The sequence below is a fragment of the Chionomys nivalis genome, chromosome 26 (genome assembly GCF_950005125.1).
Source record: "Chionomys nivalis chromosome 26, mChiNiv1.1, whole genome shotgun sequence".
NCBI lineage: Eukaryota > Metazoa > Chordata > Mammalia > Rodentia > Cricetidae > Chionomys > Chionomys nivalis.
In genome coordinates, this window is record NC_080111.1 from 4063044 (window position 1) to 4089274 (window position 26231).

The window sequence follows — 26231 nt, forward strand, 5'->3', positions numbered from 1 at the left end:
AGATGAAGCCCTGCCCTGTTCAGATTCAGTAGGTGTGAGCTAGTTCGCAGAATTCGTATAACCAATCAACACCCTGGGTACAGGTAGATCTGGGTCCTCTAAGAGATACTTATTTAGTGGTTATTCAATTAGGGTTTTAAAAGCGAAGCCATTTTTAAGCATAAATGCTTAGTTTTTATCTAAGATTGAAAATTCATATGTGGCATTTTGTTTTTTTAACCTCAGACTTGAAGAAACATTTCTACTGATATTTAGAAAAATAACAGCGATACAAGTTTTAAAAATACCCAAGGGCCAGCAAGCTGATTCAACAAGTAGAAGCTTCTGCCACAAAGCCTGTTGACCTGAGTTAGAACTTTGGGTACCACATGGTAGAAGATGAGCACTGGCTCCCTCAAGTTATCCTCTGACCTCTGTCTGTGCATGGTAGCCTAGGCATCCCCACACATACACATTAAATAAATAAATTAATTAAAATGTAATAAAATTGAAAATCCACACTTGAACGAAGATATGGCCACTCCTCACCATAAGTTCAAACCTACCGTAAGTTTAAAATTACTTTAACCAATTCCTTCCCCATACCGAACACCACAGCTTGGCAACCGTCCACTGCAGCATCTCTGTTGCTTACCTGCATGCTGCTGCAACCACACCACACCTTCAGGGTTTCATACTGCGTCTTGTAGCCCAGAAAAGAAGCCGCATTCAAGCTCTGGGGCATAGTTCCTACTGAATCTGAACAGGCCCACATAATCGAGATTAAGAATGCTCTCTGGAGCTGTTGGGAGCTGCAGATGAGCTGCACACCTGTGCCTCTGAAGATGCCTCTACCCCAGAATCATGATAGGGTCTTTCAGATGTATTTTTATTTCTTAATTAATTTTGCGGGAGTCTGATCTTTGGTATGATAAACACAGTAGATAAGTTCTGAACATTTTCTATGTTCTGTCTTAGCCTGTTTTAGGATGTTCCATGATATGTTTTTGTCATAAGTAAGCCGTGCACATCCAGCATGCACTCACTGTCTACTGATGTGAGATGGGGGTGAATGGGGCAGGGTTTCCCCCTTCGTTTTGAGAGTTGCATCAATTCAGGCAGCTTCAGGTCAAACAGGTCCTTGCAAGTTTGCAGATTACTTATCTTTCTAGAAGGCAAGGAGTACACCAAGATGTCCTTTGTCAGCTAATGACAAGGGAGGAGAAAGCATTTTTGAATTATTGCCTTCCTAAGGGTTTTGAAAATGTGTTGTTAGTTATTTTTACTTATTTATTTATTATTATTATTATTATTTTTTTTTTGGTTTTTCGAGACAGGGTTTCTCTGTAGCTTTGGAGCCTGTCCTAGAACTAGCTCTTGTAGACCAGGCTGGCCTCGAACTCCCAGAGATCCGCCTGCCTCTGCCTCCCGAGTGCTGGGACTAAAGACATGCACCACCACCGCCCGGCAGTTTTTTTTTTTTTTTTTAAATTGAAAGAAAAGGAGGCTGTGGTGAGATGGCTTAGCAGGTAAAGGTGCTTGAAGTGCCAGCCTGTGTCCTGCGTTTGTGCACGCCTGTGACCTGCGTTTGTGCACGCCTGTGTCCTGAATTTGTGCACACCTGTGTCCTGAGTTTGATCCCTGGAACCCACATGTAGCTGGAAGGAGAGAATGTACTCTGTGAAGCTAGCCTCTGGTTTCCATATGTACACTGTCCCGGTCCCCTCTTCCCACCATTGAACATACACATGTACACACACACACACACACACACGTAATAATAGAAATAATAAATAAACATTTTAAAATTTAAGGATAGGATGTTGCACAGTCACTGGAGAGGTCTTATATATTGCATCTTTGTATATATATAATATATATAATATGTGTAATATATCTTTGTATATATAATATAATATTCTTTGTGAATTTCATACATGTATACAATGTATTTTGATCAGACTTAACTGCTCCCTCCCGAGATCAGATCACCATCCCCACCATATATGCATGGGTGTGAGGCCATTCACGGGAGCAAGGTCAGCCTACCAGGGACCACACCCCTCAATAAGCCAGACTCTCCTTCCGTTAGCAGCCATCAACGATCAACAGCTCCACAGCTGGGGTGGGGGCTCATGAGCCCCGCCCCCATCCATGTTGGACCATGTTGAAACGTGTACTGGGCTGATCTTGTGGAGGCAACAGTTACCTGCTGAGTTCCTGAGGGCATCAGTTCTGTTACACCCAGAAGACAGTGTGTCCCAGCCCTCCCAGTCTCTGCCTCATAGGATCTTTATCTTGTTATTTCAGAATTATCTCTTCTTTGTAATTGTTGAAATTTATTTATTATTTATTTATTATGTATGCAGTGTTCTGTCTGCAGGCCAGAAAAGGGCACTAGATTCCATTGCAAATAGTGCCATGTGGGTGCTGGGAATTGAACTCAGGTCCTCTGGGAGAGCAGCCAGTGCTCTTAACTGCTGAGCCATCTCTCCAGCCCATGTTGACCACACTTTTAAACTAAAAAATTGAAATTGTGGTTCCCAGGACATTGGAAGTGGCTTTTGGAGTGATATCTGACGATGCTGGCTCATAGCTCCTTTCTTGCCCCTTTCTTGTTTTGTAGAGTAAGGACGGCAAAAGCCCCCTGCACATGACGGCTGTCCATGGAAGGTTCACGCGGTCACAAACCCTCATCCAGAACGGTAAGGGGTATTCTTTGATGAGCTTTAACAGTTTGCTCAGATAGACTGAATTGGATTTAACCGGCTATGTGAAAATTGATGCTGTGTTTCCTCCAATTGCGGGGGGGATTGTAAACCGTGTTGTAGTCAATTGGTGAGAACACGGTAGGAGTGGCTGTGGCCAGAGATGAACAGGTTTAAAATACTGCAATTTTTCCCTTTTCGTGAAGCTCAGCCTCCACAACTTGTACTGCTAACAGCAGGTCTGAGTTATTTTTAGACTGTTGAACCCACTAAGGCTCCCCAAGTTTAAGCTCATTAAACCACCTGGACAAAGGTAGAAAGAAGTGGGGTGACTCGGGGTGTAAGGAGGTAAAGTTTGTGGTGAGACCACAGACTTAAGAGAGAGCTGGGAAAGCCATGTAACACAGTACCATGTAGCACGGTAACATGTAATATAGTATCATGTAGCACAGTACCGTGTAACACAGTACCATGTAGCACAGTAACATGTAACATGGTAAAGTAACACAGTAACATGTAGCACAGTAGCATGTAGCACAATACCATGTATACAGTACCATGTAGCATGGTAACGTGTAACATGGTAAAGTAACATGTAACACAGTAACATGTAGCAAGTAACATGTAGCACAATACCATGTACACAGTACCATGTAGCACGGTAACATGTAATACAGTACCATGTAGCACAGTACCGTGTAACACAGTAACATGTAGCACAGTAACATGTAACATGGTAAAGTAACACAGTAACATGTAGCACAGTAGCATGTAGCACAGTAACATGCAACACAGTAACATGTAGCACAGTAATATATAGCAAAGTAACACATGACATAGTAATTTTCCAGGTTCTCAGCAACAGTGTACATAAAGAGCACTGGGCTGTCTTGGAGACCAAAGTCCCTGAAGTCTTATTACACGTCATAGCTCATGTTAGCCTGAGGGTCACGGTTGGCACCTGTGAGCTGAAGCACAATTAATAAAAACTCAGAGAGAGAAATTGGGGTTCAACTTAAAGGTCGGACAAGCAAAACAGCCAGCCCCTGGTTCTTACTTCTACCTAGTCCAAAATGGCGATCCTGCCGCCAGGAATCTCAGAATGAGACTTGACTGAGCACTGTCTCCTCCCATCTTATATTTCTCTCTAGTGCGGGGTTAAAGGTGTGCACCACTGGGATTAAAGGCATGCACCGCCCGGTTTCTATGGTAACTAGTGTGGCTACTGGGATTAAAGGTGTGTGTCACCACTGCCTGGTCTGTAAGGCTGACCAGTGGGGCTGCTTTGCTCTCTGATCTTCAGGCAAGTTTATTTATTAAAATATAAATGAAATACCACTACAGTGAACGGGCTAACTGTGACAACTTAGCAAGCCTCAGAGTCAATCTGAAGATAAGAATAACAAAAAACAGGTCTGGTCCAGGCGTCCAGCTGACATTCCTGGTCAATTTAGTAGACTCAAACCTCCCAATCTCAAAATTCTAATGTGAGTGACTTTTCTTGGTTTCCTTCATTTTGCAGCTGTAAGAATCTTGGGCACAATGGAAAGTTAGTGGCACTGAGTTATAACAGGCACTCAAGTCAAAAAAGCATACACACAGACACACACACACATATATTTATGTGATTTGACATCACTATAGAAAACCAGTCACTGACGATGCTTAGGAAATAAACTATCCCCAGTGAGGCAGGTTATAACCCGACTGTATAACTATGCTGTGTGACGTGGAATGAAGCTGTGTGAGAAAGACATCTGAGCAAGCTCCCAGCGAGTCAGGGAAGACAGGGTAGAAATCCACAGCAGAACACCCATTGTTCTGACCTGTAGTACGAGCCACAGGCGTCATTTCGGTGGAAATAGATAAAGGCCTGTCCCTTTGAGGTCTCTTCTTAGCCCACTGTAGTTCCCATAAGCTTTTCAGAAAGTTTCTATCTCCCTCGAAACAGAAAAAGTTTAAATTAAAACTATACGCTTAGCGTATTCTTTTTGGCATGTGCACTATGTGTTGTATGTTACATGTGTGGTGCACATATGAGAACATATGTGTGAGTGCCCGAGAAAGCTCATGCAGAGGCCAGAGCACGTGTTTGGTGTCTTACTTCTGGCTCTGGCTTAGGCTTTGAGACAGGGTCTCTCACAGAGCAGCGTGGGGTGGCCGCTAAGGTGGCCAGCAAGCTCTTGGGTCTGCCCATCTCTCCCTCCCAGTGCCAGGTTTATGTGCACGGATGGCCACGCCCAGTTCTTTATGTGGGCACTGGGGATTTGAACTGAAGTCCTGTGCTTACACAACAAAGGCTCTTACTCACTGAACCATCTCCTCACCCCTTGAATTTTTTAAAAATATTTATTTATTTATTTATTTATTTATTTATATGTATACAATATTCTGTCTCTGTGTATGTGTCTGCAGACCAGAAGAGGGCAGCAGACCTCATTACAGATGGTTGTGAGCCACCATGTGGTTGCCGGGAATTGAACTCATGACCTTTGGAAGAGCAGGCAATGCTCTTAACCACTGAGCTACCTCTCCAGCCCTTGAAATTTTTTTTATGTGAGTTTAATCAGTGGATTTTAGTTATAGGAAACAAAAAGTTTTATCTCTCATTAAGGCAATCTTCGGGTAGACACAGGACTGGAGAGTTAAAACACTGTGTATATGAATGTTTTTCCTACATGTATACATATGTGTGTGTATGTGTGTGTGTATTTATATATATGTGTGTGTGTATGTATATGTGTATGTATGTGTGTGTATATATAAGTGTGTGTATGTATATGTGTATGTATGTGTGTGTATATATATGTGTGTATTTATATATGTGTGTGTGTATTTATATATATATATATGTATGTGTGTGTGTGTGTATGTGTGTGTGTACCATGCATGTGCCCGAGGCCCACAGAGACCAGAAGAGGGTACCAGGTTCCCTGGAAGCGGAGTGACAGGTGACTGTGAGCAGACATGTAGCTGCCGGTCCTCTGCAAGAGCAGTAAGTGTCTGAGCCAGCTCTTCAGCCCTGAGAACATTTTTTAAAACCTTATGAGCTGCTTTTTCACTAGTCTGTCCCTCTGCCAGAGCACACTTGTCTCCCCCCCTTCTCCCCCCCTTCCCCCACTTCTAGTACGGCCCAGCCTCCCTCTCCCACGGTCCTGTGAAGAGCACACTCCTAGGAGCTGCCGCTGCCTTGATTCCCCATCAGTCAAACTTGGAATCTGCTGCATTTCAAAGTAAGAGCCCTTGGCTTCATAGCTTATCCCGCCATTGACTGGCTGGCATCTAGCTTATGGGTGGGCTAGGCTCCTCGGGCCTGAACTGATGAGATGTGGTGGCCATAACGGAGATTAGTGCCTGTACTGAGAAAGCTGAGCGTGGCCAGACACCCTGTATGATTCCAATTCCTTCCTGCCATCCCAGGAGGAGCTCGCTCCTCTTCAGAGTCGTGTGTTGGGCTTTCTGAGCAGCTCCTTGAGGAGCAGACACAGCCTAGCATTAGTGAGTAGCCTGTCAGGCACCATCTCCACTTACATCTCCCTAGAACGATGGTGGGGTTCAAAACTTGTCTTTTCGACTTGAATTCAGTCCAGTCTAACAAGCACCGAGATTGGGCTAGAGTTGCCCTCATAGATGGACAACTTGGCGCTGGCTTTCTGCTTTCATTACATGCCCAAGAACTGGCAGTTCTTCTGTTTGACCTTTCTGGGCCTTAAAATAATGTTCTTAGGGAGCAGAGGAAGTTCTTTTCTTTCTTCCTGTTTATTCTCTTGCTTTTGGAAAATCTCCTGCTCTGGCCGAGACCCTGATTCCAAAGAGGACGGGTGTCAGTCTCCAGAGCTTGTCCTGACCCATGTAAGTGCTCTGTGTTCCGGAGAACAAGTTGACCATGCACCGGGGAATGGCTTTTGTTTTTTTTTGTTTGTTCTGTTAGATGTTTGGCCTCTGTAGAACATTTTTCTGTTGTCCTCTCCAGCCAGGCTTACTAAATCTACAAGAAAACCTGGTTCCTCCAGCATCCTTCAGCTGTGGGAAGGCAATCACTAGAGCAAGCAAGTAAAGAAAAAATAAATAAACAAAAGCAAAAACACACACACAATAAAAACCCACAACGTTTTCTTTTCCAGTTAAAAACCAAAGTGTGCTTAGGCTTCAATGACCTTGTTTGTTGTTACAAAGCTACAGCAATAGAAAGATGGGGGCTGGAAGATGACGCTCTGTGCAATCAGAGGCATCAGATCCAGCTGTTGGCACGAGGCAGCTGCCTCAGATACGGTCCAGCGAGTTACAAAGTTCAGAACTGATATTATTGCCTTAGACTCTTCCGGTCCAAGCTCTCTTTATTTTGAAAGCTTCTAAAAGCACTAGCTTGCGATGACTCAGTCTAACTTTTGACCTTTGGCTCATGGCCCTTCTGAAGTGATGTAAGGTGACCACTCTAGTTGGGGCAACAACAAACTCATTTCAGGTGAATGCTCATTGACCCTTTGAGCGTGCCGTGTATGCCGTCAACATGATGGATGCTTATTTCACTCACCGATTAGTAGTGATCAGCTTGCTGCATCCGACCGGCAACCTTTAGGCAAATGGTAAAGACATTTGATGTAAACTCTGGGCTTCAATATTTCCAGGTGGAAATAGAAATATGTCTGTAGAGTGCTGACAAAATAAGGACTCACTCACCCAGAGGATTTGCTTTAACAGAAACATATTTTCAGATGCAAATGCAAAGTCTCTCTGATTTTTCTATTGTTATGATGTTCCCCTAAAATATGTTTTAAATGAAAGCAGAAGGGTACACATACAGTAGTTATTCTTAGGTGGCTTTAAACAGGCATAAAATGACAGCATCCATGGGAGAGATTTTAGACTCAGACTACAGTGCTTTGTTGATATTTTCTCCCTCTCTCTCAACTTTTCTCCCCTCAAATTTTGGCATATCTGAGGCTGGAAAACCTAGGCCCAGCATGTCTTCAGAAACCTTTGGTGGCTCTCAGCTGGGAAGGATATGTGTCTATGTAGTGGTGTCTGGAACAAATATGTCTCTGAAGTCTATGGATCTCCTGTCCCCTTTCCCTAAATCAGTTCTGTGGTTGACCCCTTCCAGGGAGACCACAGCTCAGGTTGTTAGATACACACGCCCTGGACTATGCCGGGGTAACCATGGAGGCCAATGGCTGCCAAAAATGCAACTAGGTCATGAAAGTGAATTAATCTAAATAGAAACTTCTAAACTCGGGTCATAGTGAGATCTCTCTGCTACCTAAATGATCGCAATAAATAGCTTCACCATTTTTATTATTATGAAGTAACTATATACTCATTGCTAACTAAAATGAACTCATTGAAGGACCTCCCTAATCAGAACTTCTGTTGGCAATTTGGTTAACATTTTGAAATTTTCTATGTATTTATACACAGAAAGATACCAATTATTACTTTTACAAGAATGATCATGGCGTATTTGTTTGAATAACTCATTCTTAAAATGAGCGCCATACCGAGGAGACACAGATTTGAGTAAAGATCAGTGTTTGGATTCTGGAGGCCACTGATATTTCTCTGCCATGGTCAAAGGCAGCGTGTTGTCAGCTGCGCATGCGCAGGCTTGCACGGTGTCAGCTGCGCAGGCGCAGGCTTGCTGCCGGCAGACTGATTCTTCAAGTGGCGATCTAGACACTTGAGTCTCCAGAGAGGAAGCTCCTCAAATCTGTGATGAGCACAGTTTTTGAAGCTTTTGCCTCTTTCACAAGGGCCACAAACTTTTGGAAATCATTTTATTGCCAAGGTTGTTATCAACTGACATATTCTAACAATATACTGACCCAGTTTTTTTTTTTTTAAAAAATACTACCTCCTGAAAAAATAAAACCAAAAAAACCCACGGTGTTACATTGACTAGGATGAGCAAAAGCGGATTCATTGGCTCGTTAGAGTGAAGGGATGTACAGATATTGGGGGATTTGATAAAGTTCTAACGCAAGACACAGGACCCTGGCCTGGAAGTTCAAGCTCTTCCCAGATTCAGGAAGACTGAGGTCATACTTGAGAACACATCACAGGATGCAAACTGGCACAGGCTTTCTCAGAAGCCATTTTTCTGCTTCTTGTCCAGAGCCGTAAAAAGATGCAGACTTTTAATCCGGCCATTCTGCTCATAACTGCTCCTGGAGGGAAGTACTCTGCAGAGTGAAGAGTCTTCATAAAGATGTTTATTCTTCGTTTTTCCTGGTAGCAAAAATCTGGGAAGAGCCTCTAGTGTCTATTGACTGGGGACTTGTTAAGTAAATGCTCCAAATTACAGATCTTATATAGCCATCTACAGTTACAGTAGTGAAAAAAATATCGCATGGAAGTATTCGGAATATAGCATAAAGGGAGAAGGCAAGATACAAATATTTCTACACTATGTGAGCTCAGCCATGGAAAATTCCACATATAATCCATACATGCACACGCATACACAAGTGCACACACAAATGCACACATGCATACACACATACACACACAAATGCACACATGCATACACAAATGCATACATGCACACACAAATGCACACACAAGTGCACACATGCACACATAAGTACACACATGCACACACAAAAATGGAAGGAAGTACACCAGAATACTAATACTATCTTGAATAATTAGTAAATTTATGAATGACTTTTTCTTTTCTTGTATTTTATTTGATAACCTCCATCAACAATACATTGTTTAGAATAAGTACATCTTCCTAACTTGATTAAAGCCATTCATATTTACATTTCTTATTTTGGCAAATACAGATGTGCATGTAGTTTAGGTGTGTGTGCTAGATGTTATAATACCGGTATATCTTGTTACAGTATGCATATATTAACAAATCAAAATAATTGAAATGAGGTCTTGCTAATTAGCTCAGGCCAGCCTCAAGCTCACTATGTAGCCCAGGATATCCTTGAACTCACCATCCTTAGTCCTGGGATTGCAGCAGGAGTCACCATGTCCATTAGACGTTACTGTTTAAATTGAGATCTAAGGTACATACAGTTCAGTGGACCTGAGTGTTTTCGTAAGGTCAGGCAACTGTCCCTGCCATGTAACTGCAGGAATGTCCTTATCATCTCTAAATGAACCCCGTTCTCATCAGCAGCCACTCTCCTTCTCCCCCCACGCCCCCAGACCCTGGCAACCATTAGTCTACTTTGTCCTTATGAACTGTTTGAGCCTCTTCTTCCTCAGACTTATTTTTTAGGACTTTGGAAAAACATTTATTCAGTCAGACAACTTGCATCACAGTCACTAAAATAAACTCCAAATGAGCCAGCTACCTCAACCTAACACATTTTTCCAGCGTAGTAAACAATGGGTTAATTTCTTTGACCAGAATGTGCAAAAAGCCTTTCTACTTGCAATCCAGATACAATAAAGGAAGAGGCTTATTTATTACGTTTTTCACAGAATGAAAACACTATAAATAAAACGACAAAGACAAAGGAAGCCTAGAAGGAAAATATTTGTAGCCTATATTACTGATAAATGCACAGTCCTCCGAAGTCTAAAGAGCATTTGAAAACCAAGGCATGAAAGACCACACGCAGACACACAAATTTAGAACAATGGGCGAAAGTCCTGAGACAAGCTTCCTTAGGATTAGATAAACAAATGTCCCTTGATAGAGGAGATGAGGCTCAGCTTCCTTAGTAATAGGATAAATGCAAATGAACCCCCCCCCCCATGCTGGTTCTAGCCACCAGATGACAGATTCTCCAAAGCTCTATGGGAGTGCGGAGAAGAGGGATCCCTCCACAGTGCCACCGAGGGCGAGTTAGCAAAACCCATGAAAAGCATACTCGTATTTGCCTTTAAACTAGAAAGTGCCCTTGCAGGCGTTACCCTGCGTCTGCAAATAGCAAACACAAGAAGTAGGCGTGCACATGAGAGTCTTCACTGCAGTGTTTCTGGCAATAGCAAAATGTTATCTACACCCTAATCCATAGGATACGAGTCTGCTAAGCCAGCTTGTCTGTGCAGGAGAAACAACACAGCTGTGTGATACTAAAGCTGTCCTCAGAAAGTGACCACTCAACTAGAGTTCCGGGGCGTAGTCAGGGAAACACAGGAAGCGTAAACTAAAATGAAGGAAAATGATTTCTAGTAGGAAATCTATAAGATTGAAATTTGGGAACGCAAAGAGAACTGAGAGTGTGTGCATGTGCACGTGAGTGTGTGCATGTGTGCACATGCGTGTGCATGCGTGTGCACGTGTGTATGTGTGTGCATGCATGCGTGTGCACGGGCACGAGTGTATGCATGCGTGTATGTATGTGTATATGTGTATGTGTGTACATGTATGTATGTGTGTGCATGCATGTATGTATGTGTGCTTGTGTGCCTGCATATGTAGAGGCAACAGGTCACCCTCAGGTGTTATTCCTCAGGAACCATCTGCCTTGTTCTCTTGAGATTGGGTTTCTCTGGGGACCTGGAGCTTGCTAATCAGGCTCCTTGGTCAGTGAACCCCAGGGTTCTTCCTGTTTCTGTTTCGCGCCTGGTGGGACGGCAAGTGTGTGCCACTGTGTCTGACTTTTTACTTAGGTTCCAGGAACCAATTCAGGTCTTTGCGCTTGCGTGGCCAACTGAGATAGCTCCTAAGAGGTTTTAAACATATAATTTGATTTGTGAAGCTTAAATATTTTATGTATGAATAAGCCCATTACATTGAACCTACTTAAAAATTTAAAACAGAACCAAATGCACCGCCGGCTATCAAAGCACATGCACCCAAGTGCGCAGTACTCAGGTAGTGTTGCTTAAGGTGCCCCCTGCATGAGGGAAAGCGTGAAAGGGTTTTGTTGGAGATGGCATCTTAAACTGAGCATTCACGCAGGGTCTCTACACAAAATGCTTCTAATTATAAAGGGTAAAGGCTTCCTTTGCCACAGGATGTGTTGGTAGGCGTCATCTTGAGTACTCAAATGTTTTTTTTTTAAATTGAAGTAAAATGCATCAAACAGAAAAAACCCATTGTAGCCATCTTTAAAAGAATCAACAGTTCAGTACCATTAAGTGGTCCCACTGTTAAACAGCCATCAGCAGCAGCAGCAGCATCTTCCCATAAGGAACCCGTGTGCCTGTTGCACATAACACAGCGTTGTCGCACCCAGCAGCAGAACAATGCAGCCCGCATGAGTACTGGGGCAGGACCACGGGAAGTCCCCATCTGCTCAGGAGTAGCCTTGCCAATATGTTTAATAGGGCTCTAACGAGGAAACCTTCAGACGAGTCCTGGATGTTGGACATCCTGCACAATTTGGTTTGCTTTCCAAAGATATTAATGGCTTGTTTGCAGGGTTTGAAATAAGTACGATGCAGAAGGAGTCATGGAAGGGAGGCAGTCAGAGTCTTTGGCTTCCAAGCAAACAGGTAAACACCTTGGAAGGCAGCTGAAGGAAGTGCCGTCCGCACTGTAGACTGAACAATCGTACCTGTGTTCATTTTCTTCAGTAAGATAAGCGGGTGCATTTGTGTGCGAGAATATTTTGATCTCACACGAAACACATACAAGTAAAATGCCACGTGATCTAATTTATTTTTAAACAATTCTTTGTATAACTAAATAGAACCAACCTATTTGTACATACACTCATAGGAGGGAAAACAGGAAATGAAACGTTGGGGGAAACCACGCAAAATAAATGAGACAAAATGAAAATGTTATAGGAAGGGATGGCAGAGAACTAATGTGATAATATGATCTTTTTAGCAGATGCGGGCATTCTTAGCTTTTAACCCATGCTTCTCCTCATTTTACTCATCCATATTTTAAGCTAGGTCACCGCACTACACAAATCTTTCCCTGAAGGCTCTGTCTCGTTTGGTTTGCGTGAAGTCCTTTTCTAAGTCTCCAGAATTGTATTTTCTATGTCTAGTTAGAGCCGGAATATAGTTGTAAGGTTTTCGGTTCTTGAGACAATATAGATTTTTCAGAACCATTTCTAATAGACTTCCATCTCAGCAGACGTGGTCCTGCTACAGCCTCAGCTAATGACTCATCCCCATAAACAGTCGTTTTTACCCTGTAGAGCAGAGACGCCCACTGAAGGAGAAAGGAAATCAATATTTGGTGTTCCCGAGCGGCTGGCAGGATATGGTACCTCAATCACCCTGGAGCTTCGCGTGATGCCGTATCGCAATCTCTTTCAGGAGGTGAAATCGACTGTGTGGATAAGGACGGCAACACCCCCCTCCACGTGGCCGCAAGATACGGCCACGAGCTTCTGATTAACACCTTAATAACAAGCGGAGCCGATGCAACCAAGTAGGTTCCCGGGAAGCGCAGTGAGCTAACTGCCGGGTGTGGGAACGCTGCCACGGGAGGCTGTCGTGCCGTGGAGGGCTCCCATCTATCCAGGTGGATCTGTGCCCTTGTGCTAACTAAGCACAGATTTACCTCTGAAATCCACCAAGGGGCTTTCGTGGCAGAGCCAAGGAGGAACCAGTTTGTTTCGGTTGCCTCAGAACGAGGTCTGTTCTCCTTTTTTAGCTGAGGAAACCTCGGCTTCGCTTCCAGCCCTGCTTTCTCGTGTTCCTTTGTTTCAGCGTCCGCTGTTAAACGGGAAACGTAACTGGGCGAACTCAAATTTATTCAGAGGCTTTGCTCGGTTTTAAAAATAGAGTCACAGGGTACCATTGAGTCTGTCTGCCACACGGGGAAGTATGAGGGTCTGAGTTCATTTTACACTTAATTCCACAAAAGTGTGGAAAGCGTTTCTCTGGATCTGGGTTCTTAGGGGGTTTCATGAGCAGTGCCCTGCCTGGCATCTCCAAGGAGATAATTTTGTCTCCAGTCCCACGTAAGACAAAGAGCCCTTAAAGACAGTAATCAGAATTCTAAAGAAAAACAAGGCTTCCGTGACAAAATGCCTGGTGTCTATGCCGTCAATATTGACAGGAAAGAGAAAACAACAAGGTGGCGGACAAAGGTTTTGAAAAGGTTTCAGGCTGAAGATGAGCCTTGGGCAAACCTGAGGGTGTGGGTGAAGGCTGGAGTAGGGTCTGGGCAGAGCAGAAGATGACAGTGGTCCCCCAAGAGGAGGAGAGCATCAGAGATAGAGAGACATACTCCTGAGGTTTTTCTGGGCTAGCCTGGGCTCGACTTCTGCTGGCTTCACTGTTAGAACTGTGTGATTTTTGAGCCTGTTGCCCAATCCCTCTGTGCCTTGAAACACCGAAATCATACTGGTACCTATCTCTAAGTTCTTCAGGAAGATTAAATGGCTTAATTACGAGAAAAGCTCTCTGGTTAGGTCTCTATGAGTGCAAGCTATTTAAACACACCAGAAGAGCTTATTAAATGATAATCGTTATGAAAAGCTCTCTGAACAGTGCCCAACACATAGAAGCTATCAATAAATGTTAACTATTATTTTATTACCTAATACTGTGTAATAGAGACAAATTAAAGAGTGCCTCAAACACTTAGATATAGAGGCAGCCTTGATCCTAGAGGCCGTGGGTAGCTGTAAACAAATTTTCAGGAGGGAAAGCGTATATTAGGAATTCTGTGTTTGTCAAATGTGTGAAAAATCTTGGTGGAGAATAAGCTAAAGTTCAGATGGTTCAGGGTAGCTATGGTGGGTCCATACTCTCTGTCAAGGTCACAGGCCAGGGGTTTTGAGGTGAATCTGAAGGAAGGCATATCTCTGCGGTTAAAATGGTTTGCCTTCTTCAGCTGTTGGGTGGAGTTCGCCTCCACTGCCCTCCTGGGGCGCTGGCCTGTGGTTGCAGTCTTGTGTTTGTTACTGTGGACCTGCATGGCCGACCTTTGCTCTGGATCTCCAGAAAACCTGGTGTCCAAGCAGAAGAACAAACCGATAGACATTTGGACGGCGTTGGGAATGGAAAGAAAGGCAGATGCATCAAGAAAGGATCCCCACTACAAGGGCACAAACGTGGATGTTTTGAAAGGAAATCCTAGGGCTCGGTGGCCTGACACATGGAGGGGTCAGGAGAAATGAGGTGGGAGTGGAGGAGGAAGATCTCTTATGTCCTGCCAAGGAATCGGATTCAATCGGAGGCATTCGGAAGCCGTTAAGGAATTATAAATGGGTGTGGGATGTGTCTAACAGTCTCATTTGTGTATAAGAGAAATCCTCTGATATCCACCCAGACTGGAGGCCATCCAGGCTGCAGGCCATCCGGGCTGCAAACCCTTGGCAGCCTCTTCCAAGTGTCCCAGGAAGAAAAGATGAGGTCGTCGGCGGAGGATGAGGCTGAGGACCTGCAGAGGAGGGGATGCTGGCCAACAGTGTTAGCTGTGCGCATGTCCCTGAATTAAAAAAGGATCCATTTATCCAAGTCCTCCACCTCTCTGCTTATGCTCCCCGTTCAGCCTCCATCACAGCAGAATTACAGTTACCATGGTTACTCAGATGACTGACTGTGATACTCTATTGTTGCATATTGTATCTCAGTTGTCACTCACCACTCCAGGTTTATATAGGTCCCCACTCTCAGGAAATACATGATCTCTTTGGGACCAGACTAAATAAACAATGACCATCCTACATGCTTATAAGTCTGTCACCAGAGCAAGTAGCCATTGGGATACAAGAATACACAGCAGGGATGTGGAATCCTGTCTTACAAGACCTGGACCGGCTTGGAGGAAGAAGCTGGGGTCACCCAAGCCTGAAATGAACATTTGTTATTCAGGCCCTGGTGGTGAGAGCGCTTCATATCCTGTGTTGACTTACTTTCCTTATATGACTTGAATAATAAACATTAGCATGAATAATAAGCATTACAATTTTTGGGGGGCTTTTGAAATTACTATATCAGTGAATGTTTTAAACTGTAAAATTTGTATTTATACATATATGTATGTATATGTGAATGCATATATATTTTAAAATGAGGTTCATTCAAAAAACTGTAGGAAATGCTGGGCGGTGTTGGCACACGCCTTTAATCCTAGCACTTGGGAGGCAGAGGCAGGCGGATCTCTGTGAGTTCGAGACCAGCCTGGTCTACAAGAGCTAGTTCCAGGACAGGCTCCAAAACCACAGAGAAACCCTGTCTCGAAAAACCAAAAAAAAAAAAAGAAAAAAAAAACTGTAGGAAATGAAGTCTTGATTCAGAATGTTCCTGTAGAAACTCTAAAATATCATAGATAATAAATAGTCTATACATTTTACATACACTATACATTCTTTATATTCTCTTTCAAAAGTCTAGAAATATTTAATTATGTATTTTGCCTTAATTCTTCCAAACAAATCAAATTATTGCATGCTAATCCATTGGCTGCAAGTTCCATTTAGATTTATAATCTATAATACTCCTTTAAAAGTAGTATGTGTCTATTAAACCAAGTGGGGTATTATGTTAGTGGTGTAGGAACCCTTTTCTCTCCTCTCCTGACTCCTCCTTTCTGTGGACAGCAAGATCGTCACTGCTCTTCAGAATCTTGTAGTGGGGGGCGGGGTGTGCATAAGGCATGGGGGAGGCCATTACAAGTGTTCTCCATAAGCTGGTTCCTGGAAGACTGGAAAACTGCATCTCTTGATGGATGCTGGCTGTTGTATACATGGGGATGGAAATCTCCAAAAATGGAAAGGAAAATTAACAAAAAACAGAAGAAAATATCAACAAACAGAAACCAGCCGTGGGAAGAGAAAGCGCGGCTCCTTCTTGGCACTTGCATTCTGCAGAACACCAAATGCTGAGATATCTGTGTCTGTGCAGCCTCCACACATCACAAACACTAACTCTCGAGATGGAAAACGAAGCATTGGAAAGCCAAGCTGAGCAAATTCAAATCATATGCGCTTCTTCATGAAGTGTGAAATCTGAAAATGGACCATGTTGTGTCTGAGAGTGAACGTGGGCACTTAGCGCTGCAGGGCCCGTGCAGAGGGCTTTAGCCATCTGAAATGCATGATCTGATTAAAACGGGATGTCACAAGAAATGTTTATGATGCCTAGCAAACCGCAGATGATGCTGATCGCGCTGAGGTGAATTCAGCACGTGACTTTGCGCCCCTGTGCTGAGAGCTGGAGGGGGAGACTCAGAGGAGAGGCGTGTATTACCTTTGGAGGGAAGAGTGCCCATGTCAGAGGTCTGCCCGCCCTCCAGGAATCCTGAAGTCAGGCAGAGAGCATGCTAACTGTCTGATCCATGCTCAGTGATCCTTTGCTCCTGGGTTTTGTGACTGGTATAGTGGTATGGGTTAGTGTACATCAGCAAACTCCATTACGAAGATGAACTTTTGCCTACGAAAGGTAAACCTTTCCCTTCATCAAAATTTTATCTTCTGTAATACAGCCACTTTTGGCGTTTGACAAAACACAGGCACAATATTAGGCCAACAGTAAGTATTTATTGGATCAAGGAATAAATAGGTGGTTTTCCACTTGGTACTTAGGCTCATAGAGTGTTGAATGATAAGTAAGGGAATGAATGAATGAATGAATGAATGAATGAATGAGATGTTCAACCAGTAAGCCGAAAAAAATAGGGTACATGTTTAACTCTTCATATTTTTAGCAGATATATATGCATAGATACACATGTACATATATATATGCACATAAATATGTGGGACACACCTAAGTATATATTTATGTATGCATATGTGCATACATGCACAGGTACATACATACACATGTGCACACATGCATATGTATATGCAATATGTATATACAAACATAAATGCACACACCTATATATGTACACACATATGTATATACAAGCATAAATGCACACACCTATATATGTACACACATATGTATATACAAGCATAAATGCACACACCTATATATGTACACACATATGTATATACAAGCATAAATGCACACACATATATATGGACACACACATATATATGGTTCTGGGCTTTTGATTGATTTAGAGCAAAGGTCATCTTAAGGTGGAAAATGGTTGTGTAATTGTTTATCGAACGGGAAAATTACAAAATTGCTTCACGAATCTGTACAAGAGCCTCACTGGAGGACTTGCAGAGGGCAATTGTTCTGCGTGCTCTTGGGATCTTTTACTGTGAGTGGCTGTTTTTCTCTTTAGGTGTGGCATCCATAGCATGTTCCCCTTACACTTAGCCGCCCTAAATGCCCACTCTGACTGCTGCAGGAAGTTATTATCATCCGGTAAGTGGATCCCTGCCAGCATCCAGGCCCGGTGTGTCCTTTCTGTGAGCCAAATGACATTAGGTGACTGGTCTCAGTGGCTTACTGTGCTTGGCCATTGCCTTGCTTTGGCAGGGTGAGGTGGTTCCGTAGACTCCCAGCATGAGACAGCTCCTGGCAGTCCCTGCCGTCAAAGCTTTTGGGATGCCAGCATTGCTGCCTAGAATGAGAGTCTTGTCTGTTGGCCAGTGGTCCAGAATTGAGTGGCGGAGGGCCAGAGCTTACATATGGAATCTTAGTCATAGAAGAAGAAAAAAATTGAGACTTAAATTGGTTATTTCACATTTAATACTATTCAACAAAAGAAAATGGCCCAATCTTCAATATTGCAGTGGTAGAAAATACGATGTTATCATTCAAGATGGCCCATGGGCACTGAAACATCATCAAGGCAGACCCCTTTTCAAGAAGGTTTAATTTTTATATTTTTAATGTGGGGCTGTCTGGAACCAGAGATTCTCCCTGCTTTGAGCTTTGCTGGTCTTTCTTAGCACGGCTTCTGCCAATCCCCATATATTAAGAAATCCCTGGGCTTTCCAAAGTGGTAGAAGCCTGCAGGGTGGAGATTGTTTATAAATGAATTCATCAGCTCTCCTGGAGGCTTATTTCTCCCTCTAAGTACTTTACCTATGGTGGATTCTGTTTTCACGGCTGTTTGCTTAAAAACACGAAATCCCTGCACGAAAGCATGTCTCTCACATGCGAGACCCACAGGAAGCTTGGGACACACCTAAGAACATGTCTGTTCCTGCCTGTTAGGATCACTCTTCTGCTGTCCATGTTCCTCGTATGTTCTGTCTGTCTGTCCGCTGCCCTACTTAGCTCAAATTGGTTTCACAAATTTCTCTCCCTGGGATTGAAGCTGGGGCTGTGGCACAAACAGGGCTGAAGGCAAAAATAAATCCGCCTTGACTTCACGGCGCTTCCTATGAAATTGCTGTGTTGAGCCGTTGCCATTAGTTTCCGCGACGACCTCCTTCTGACTACACGGTTGCTTGCGTCCTGGCTTTCCTACTAACCGATTTTTCTGTCTCTGCAATGTCTCCTGTGGTTTGACTAGGACAAAAGTATAGCATAGTGTCCTTGATTAGTAACGAGCACGTGCTGTCTGCAGGCTTTGAAATAGATACCCCAGATACGTTTGGAAGAACGTGCCTTCACGCCGCTGCCGCAGGAGGGTGAGTACCGGGCGGTCGCCATTCCTCGACTTGACGACTTCGTGCATCTTGAGTGACATAAATTGCCTATGAACCAAAAGCAATTTCCTCAGCAAATGGGGCCCCAGTCACTTGTACCAAATACGGAGTGTCACTAACTCCACTTCCACATCGCTCAGATTTTGTTCTTCCAAAGAAAGATGAAGAGTCTGTCCTGCGTAGCGCAGAGAGCTTGGGTCGCTCTCCGCTCCCAGTCCCCGCCCCACACGGCTGTAGGCAGCAGCTGACACAGCGTGGATTTCTACTTGGCATCTTAAAGAAAAGAAATTAATTTGAACTTTGTTCTCAAGTTTTCCCCTCTTTGTTACAAGTGGATGGGTGGTGATTGAGAGGATAAAGAATTGAATCCATTTATGCTCATTTGTACATTTTTACAATAAAGAAAAATTAGAAATTTTTAGAAGGATTTAAATGTAACAAAGTTCAAGGAAATCCTAAACATGGGCCAGAGTGATTTATTTCCTGCCTTTCCCCCTGTAGCAAAAAGCCTTTTTTCATCAGCTTTTTTTCCTGAACAAATCAATGATTAGACCAAAGCTCTGATCAATATATTGTTGATATATGACCACACACTGACCAAACATAGTGTCTTTTGGACGACCTTCTATTGGGAAGGCGTTGGTTTTTAATCGTTTTCCTAGTACTTAAGGAATTCTCCATTTATCATGTGTGATACTAAAGACATTTCCCATTTATCAGGGGTGAATGAACTGTGAAGCTGTAAAGTTCCTTATTTAAATGGCTCCCTTCTGGAGCCGTAGACTAACTCTTCGTATACAGAGTTATTGTATTTTTAAAAGCGGGCCCCTTCCCCCAACCTCAGTCCTCAAACTGGGTGAGATATATGAGCCACGCAGGTCTAACCCAGCCATGGCTTTGATCCTTCTCCATCCGTCACTCAGGAAGACATAGGTGTTGCGTGTTAGCTGGCGTGCCGTGCCGATTCAAACGGTCCTTTAAACATTCAAATATTTTGTGACTCTTACATCTCGCTCTCTGAGACAAGAGGCTCCGAAGGGTAGTTGTGAAATGGGGAAGACGCCCCGCCCCCGCACGCATGCACGCACGCTTAGGGAAGACCCCCCCCACCTGCGCGAGCACGCAAGTGTGCGTGAGCTAAAGCTTATCTTTAATGGGATCATTTTTCTTATTTAAATTACAACAAGACAAAAGACAGTACATTCAGAGCCTCTTCTTAGGATTTCAAGTTTAGAACGATGATGGATGGTAATGCTCACGTTTTAAAGAAGATCAGACCTGCGCAGAACGTGACAACGCTCTGTGCTGCGATTCTGTTTGAAATGCCCTATTAGAATGAACATTAGCCACGTGCCTTGCCAGAGGAAAATTCCCTTCAGTGGGTCCTTTCTCTGTGCCGTGGGATTTACTGCTCTTGTGAATGACGGCGCTGCTCGGGACGATCGCTGTGCTCCCTGACATCACTCCCAGTGTCGGTCCAGCACATTGATTTACCTGGGTTGCAAAGACAGGGAGCGCAGCTGTCTTTTTTCCCATTGCAAGTGGTTATTGTGGGGGTTTATTATGCTATGATACAAGGCAGTGCTGAGCCACTCGGCTTCATTGTTTAAATGTGACGTGGAGTTGTTAGGCTGTGGTGATTTCATAAACTTCTCATGGTCCTGAAGAAGAATTTTAGTATAAATGATGAGGCCATTGTCGGAGGCCTTAATCATATAATAATCATTAAATTCCTTAGCCATTGCGTTGAAAATGTTCCATGAAGCTCTTTCATTTATAGATTTATTAGCTTTGAGTGGGAACTTTAGACCCTTATAATGCAGCACTCTGTGTCCAGGTTCTTTCTCGCTAGCTAGAGGAATTTTAGACCCGAGGTTATCATGTCGGCTCAGCCCCCACTCTGCAGGAAATGCCTCTTCCAGGAGGTACCTTAATAATTAGCCTCCACCGTACTAATTGTGCTTTTCCTGTCTTTCCAGCAATGTAGAATGTATAAAACTCTTGCAGAGCGGCGGAGCAGATTTTCACAGAAGGGATAAATGTGGGAGGTAGGTACTCGGGGTACCTGCCTTTGGGGCCTGACCGAGAGTGGGGACAAGCCCATGGCGCAGGCCTGTTGTCAAGGTGATCGCCATGGGACAACCGGGACAATTCCATCTTCATGGAACGATCCTTCCTTATTGGGAAATACCAGCAAGGCTGACAGGACCCATGAGCTAAGGGTTCTCTCAACTTCCGTTTTCTTAAAAATTGCCTACTTGGATATGTTTGAGAAAAATCATAGAACCAAACTCAAAATCTGGGCTTGAGAGAGGGCTCCGGAGTTAAGAGCCCCTGTTGCTCTCGCTGAGGATTGGAGTTCAATTCCCAGCACCCTTGTCTGCAGGCTCATAACTGCCTATAACTCCAGCTCCAGGGGATCTGATGCTGCCTTCCGGAGCTCCCCGACTCCCCTGACAGAGACAGACACCCAGACACAGATGATACAGCCACAAATCAAAATTTAAAAAAATTAAATATGGTCCAAATATCTACAGCATTTGTTTTCCATATAGGGCATTTCATCTTGAGATGATTTTTCGACATTTGGAATATTAAAGGAACACAGACCACCAGTGGATCACAGAGCTTCTCTTATCTTCACAACCCCTTGAATGGCTAAACTGGGTCATGATGCTAGCTGGTTCATGGACACACACACACAAACAGAGAGAGAGAGAGAGAGAGAGAGAGAGAGAGAGAGAGAGAGAGAGAGAGAGAGAGAGGTACCAATTAGAGAGAGAGAGGGAGAGAGAGAGAGAGAGAGACATGTACCAATTAACCACATTTCACTCAGCACTTGACCACATGGCCGTAGTGGTCCCATTGACAAAACCACCTAATACTACAGTTCTTAAGACACAGCCTGCCTGTGACACGACAGCATGTATGCATGCACATGGGACACATGACTGTATGTAGGCGTGTGTATACACACAATAACCTCTAGCAACTCCTCACCACCCCAGCTCTTGGCGGTTGACTCACAATTTCTTTTTGGACCACCCGCCTGTGATGACTTTCTACCCAGCCTTCCAGATTCACATCTAGTGAAACCTTCTCGTCCCTCTTATGGAAACATCCTTCCTCTGCCTACAAAATGTTTAAAATGAAAAAAAAAAGGCTTAAAACTAGTACATAATTCCTGAGCTAAAGCTACTCTGTTTTTAGTATTTTATTTGGTTATTATTCCTCGGATATTGGTTAGTCATGCCAGAAAAAGATATCAACTAATTGGAAACTAAAAATAAGTAATATAAATTGCTTCCTATTTCTCAAGCAAAGAGGCTAGCTTCTGGACTAGGAAGGGTAACTGTGGTCTAAAGGTTAGGAAAGAATCCTCCTGAGGAGACATGGACGTGGGCAAAGGTGAAGTCTGAACGTGACCCCGAGAGCCCCATCATCCACTCTGCATTATTGGGTTCATAGTGTCATAGATGCGGGAGGAGTTCTGTAGGAGAAACCGAGTCAGCTTGGGAACGCCTTCAATTCCAGGCTAAGAAACTAAGCCTTGTTCAGCGGGGGAGGACTGGTGGTTTTAGAATGGGATTGTCACAGGTGGGGATCGGTCCTCTGAAAATCCCAACCAGGAAGTAGACGGAAGCTTGACTAGAGTTAAGGATGGTTTGTAAACATAACAAAACAAAATTTATTAGCATCCATTAATTAATACAGAACGATGGATTTTATTGCGGCATTTTCTTTTATATGCGTAAAGTACAGACTTTGTGTTTGTGCCCTCCACTGTCCTCTCCCCTGTCCGTCTCTAAGGATGGTCCTAACGAAGATGATCTGGAGGGTTCTTCATGGGGCAGTCTTGGCACGGACAGGCAGTAACAGATCTAACCCGCAGTAGGCCCAGGATAGTGCCACCGTGGCTGGCCTTGCTAGCAGCCCCCTGCGGGTCTCTGCAGACTGGGCTTCGTGTCCCTCCGCCCCCACACCCTGAGAACGGGAGCCAGGATCCTGGAGCCAGGGCTCCTGAGGAGTCTGTCTGCTGGGCCGAGTAGAGGGGACGAGGCAACAGCCACAACGACAACCATCATGGCCACGGTTTGTTTTTCAGAACCCCCCTGCACTACGCAGCCGCAAACTGCCATCTGCATTGTATTAAAGCGTTAGTGACCACGGGAGCCAACGTTAACGAAGCGGATAACTGGGGACGGACGGCTCTGCACTACGCCGCCGCGTCAGACATGGAGAGAAAGTAAGCATGGCCCTGTCTGCGCTTCATCTTGGGGTAGAGCCAGTAAGGGGAGGGCTTGGGTTTTCTTCATACCGTCTCCTGGAAACTGCGGAGGAGGACTCTCAATCACCCAAGCCCTAGGCCTCCCCATTCTCTCTCTCTCAGTTATTGATTATTAGGTTTATCATTATTACATGCCATTGCACAATTTCTTCTCTGCTCTGGGGGTAAATGCCAAAGGAGCGCTGTCAAGCCCAGATTTTTCAGACCAGGCTTTGAAAATCTGTTGGGATTTATTTGGCATGCACAGTAGTCTCCATCATTCTCCCTTAAATGTCTCATCTGCAGTGATATATATACATATATATGTATGTATATGCACGTATGTATAAGTATGTATATATATGTATACATAGATATCTCCTGTGTAAAACACACCCACCAATGCAGCATCCCAACTGTCTTCAAACACAGCCTTGCTGTGATGGGATTAGACACTGTTCTTCCCAACTTGGGCGTGAACACTCATTCAGCAGCTGCAGAAGAGGAATTTCTTATCCCAAGCATATTCGGACTGTGGGTGGCGAGGCACGGAAAGCGGCCGTCACCAAATCCCTGCGGGTGGGGTCCCGCAGTGTGTAGTTCTTAAATCACAGGAAGACTTTGATGACTCTGCCCGACAACTGGTGAAATATTTGCTGCCCCCTGTGGTACATTTGTTTGTGGGTTAGTTCTGATAGTTTCTTCTCTAGAACAATGGCATCTAAACATTTCATTTTAACGCATAAGTAAGGTAAGGATATGCTCTCCCACTGGGGCTATACCACCAGCCCTTTCAAATATTTGGGCTGGTGATCCAAGTAAGAAATACATCTTATATCATAATACAGTGCACATATGTTCATATATGAGAAATAAAAATGGAACGAACCATATTTATGTTTATTGCATGTGATACGTTGTATTTTCTATCTCATTTTGATAGCTTCAACCTAATTTGATGTTACTTAGTGACAGGTCGTGGTCCATTGTTTAAAAAATATGTATGAAGAGCCAGGTGTGGCGGCACACACTTGGGATCTTGGCAATTGACAGATGGAAGCATATGGATCAGGAATTCAAGTTCACCCTCTGATATATAGAGAGTTTGAGGATAGCCTAGGCTTCGTGAGATCCTGTCTCAAAAAACAAACAACATATATATGTAATCATATATAGATATATATGTGTGTATATATGCATTATACACATGCACACACACATGCACACACACATGTGCACGCACACACACATGACTGGGGAGATATTTCACTTGGTAAACATGAGTTCTGAATTTGATATCCAGAACCCACATAAAAGCACCCAGGTATCTGGGCTGAAGAAATGGTTTATTAGTTAATGAGTGTTTGCTGCACTTTCAGAGGACCCGAGTTCAGTTGGCTCACACTCACGTGTCACTCCAGCTCTAAGGGATCTCACCCACATGGACACTTGCACACACGTGGCTTTCCCTGACACAGATACACAGATCAATAAAAACATCAATAAAAACGATAAAAAATGATCTTTAAAAAAACAACCCAGGTGTGGTGAGAGCTGCTTATATCATAATACAGTGCACATATGTTCATATATGAGAAATAAAAATGGAACGAACCGTATTTATGTTTATTGCATGTGATACGTTTCTAATAAGATGTCACCCTTGGGATCTCACGGAACACAGGTTGTCAGTTGAGCAGTGCTGTGCTCTGGGAAAGACAGACTGTAGGAAGGACTAGGGAGCAAGTATTCTTCATGTTTTAAGGGCTAGAAGAGAAAAGTCTAGGAGATGAAGGCCAGGATCTCCCATAGGAAGAGAGATGCTGGCCTGGCCAGAAAGCACGAGGGTTTGTGGTAGTGGGCAGAGGAGCCTGAGTAGATAAGTTGTTTCTTTTTACTTGGAAAATTCTCGGCTGCCTGTAGAGGGGTAGGCAGCTTGATTCTGCCCTCAAGCACACACAGCTGGGGAGAAGGGATGCTCTCAGTTGGATTCCTTGGGAGGAAATACATTTCCTAGATGCCGTGGAGGGAGCCAATGTGTGTCCCTTTCGGGCTGGGATAAAATCACTGAGATGTAATTGTGCAAAAACGATCGACAGCTTTTAATTTGGAAAATTAATTGTGATTTTTTTTCTCTATATCTTATGCTGAGAAGTAAGATGATCTTGGGGAACGCCCATGACAATTCCGAAGAACTTGACAGAGCCCGGGAAATGAAGGAAAAAGACGCTGCACTGTGAGTTTCTTCAGGGCATAAAATGCGGTGCCACTGGGGTTTCACAGTCTTCTGTCCCTCGGGGTGGCCACACGCCTGTCTTCCTGCTGGGGGGTTTCATCGGGGATCTTGAGAGAGGGAGGGGATACAGACCCACGTTTAACATGTCCGTCCATTCTGCTGTTCTCATGCGTGGAACTGTTTATAAGATTATATGCTTGCTTTGACTGCCGTCGTGATGGGCCAGCATCTGACTCTGTCACGTCTCATGTCCCGTGCGGGATGTGTTATACCTCTACTTGGGACCTTAGGTTCTACTTTGATGACCTGGGGAATAACTGTTTAGCAGATTCTATAAATGAAAGTCTTCAGACCCCTCGGACCCTTGACTTACAGATAACCCCCTGCTTCCTGTAAGCAGCTATCCCTGACCCTACTACCCTATACTGGCTTCATCTAGGGACTTCGCCATTGCTATGCAAGGGTCTGGAGTATCTGCCATCACTAAGGGGCATTGACATGTGAGCGCTCTTCGACAGTCTAGTCACAGAGAGATCAGTGCAGAGGTCCACGGCAGCGGTGAGCCATCACTTAGCACAGTGATCAAGCTAATGAACCAGTTTGCCCACGTTGGGCCTCACCCCCAGGGGGTACAGTGCTCAGAGTCTGCAGACCTGTGA

At 44.1% G+C, this 26231-nt stretch overlaps 1 protein-coding gene across 1 annotated transcript in view; it reads left to right on the forward strand.

Moving 5' to 3' along the window:
• Positions 1-26231, forward strand: part of Ankrd44 (ankyrin repeat domain 44) — a 205342-nt gene that overhangs the window by 131093 nt on the left and 48018 nt on the right. The window contains 7 exon segments of the mRNA XM_057758516.1: positions 2606-2684; positions 12873-12987; positions 17752-17834; positions 18988-19051; positions 21049-21117; positions 23175-23315; positions 25492-25572. Coding sequence (XP_057614499.1) covers positions 2606-2684; positions 12873-12987; positions 17752-17834; positions 18988-19051; positions 21049-21117; positions 23175-23315; positions 25492-25572 — 632 coding nt within the window.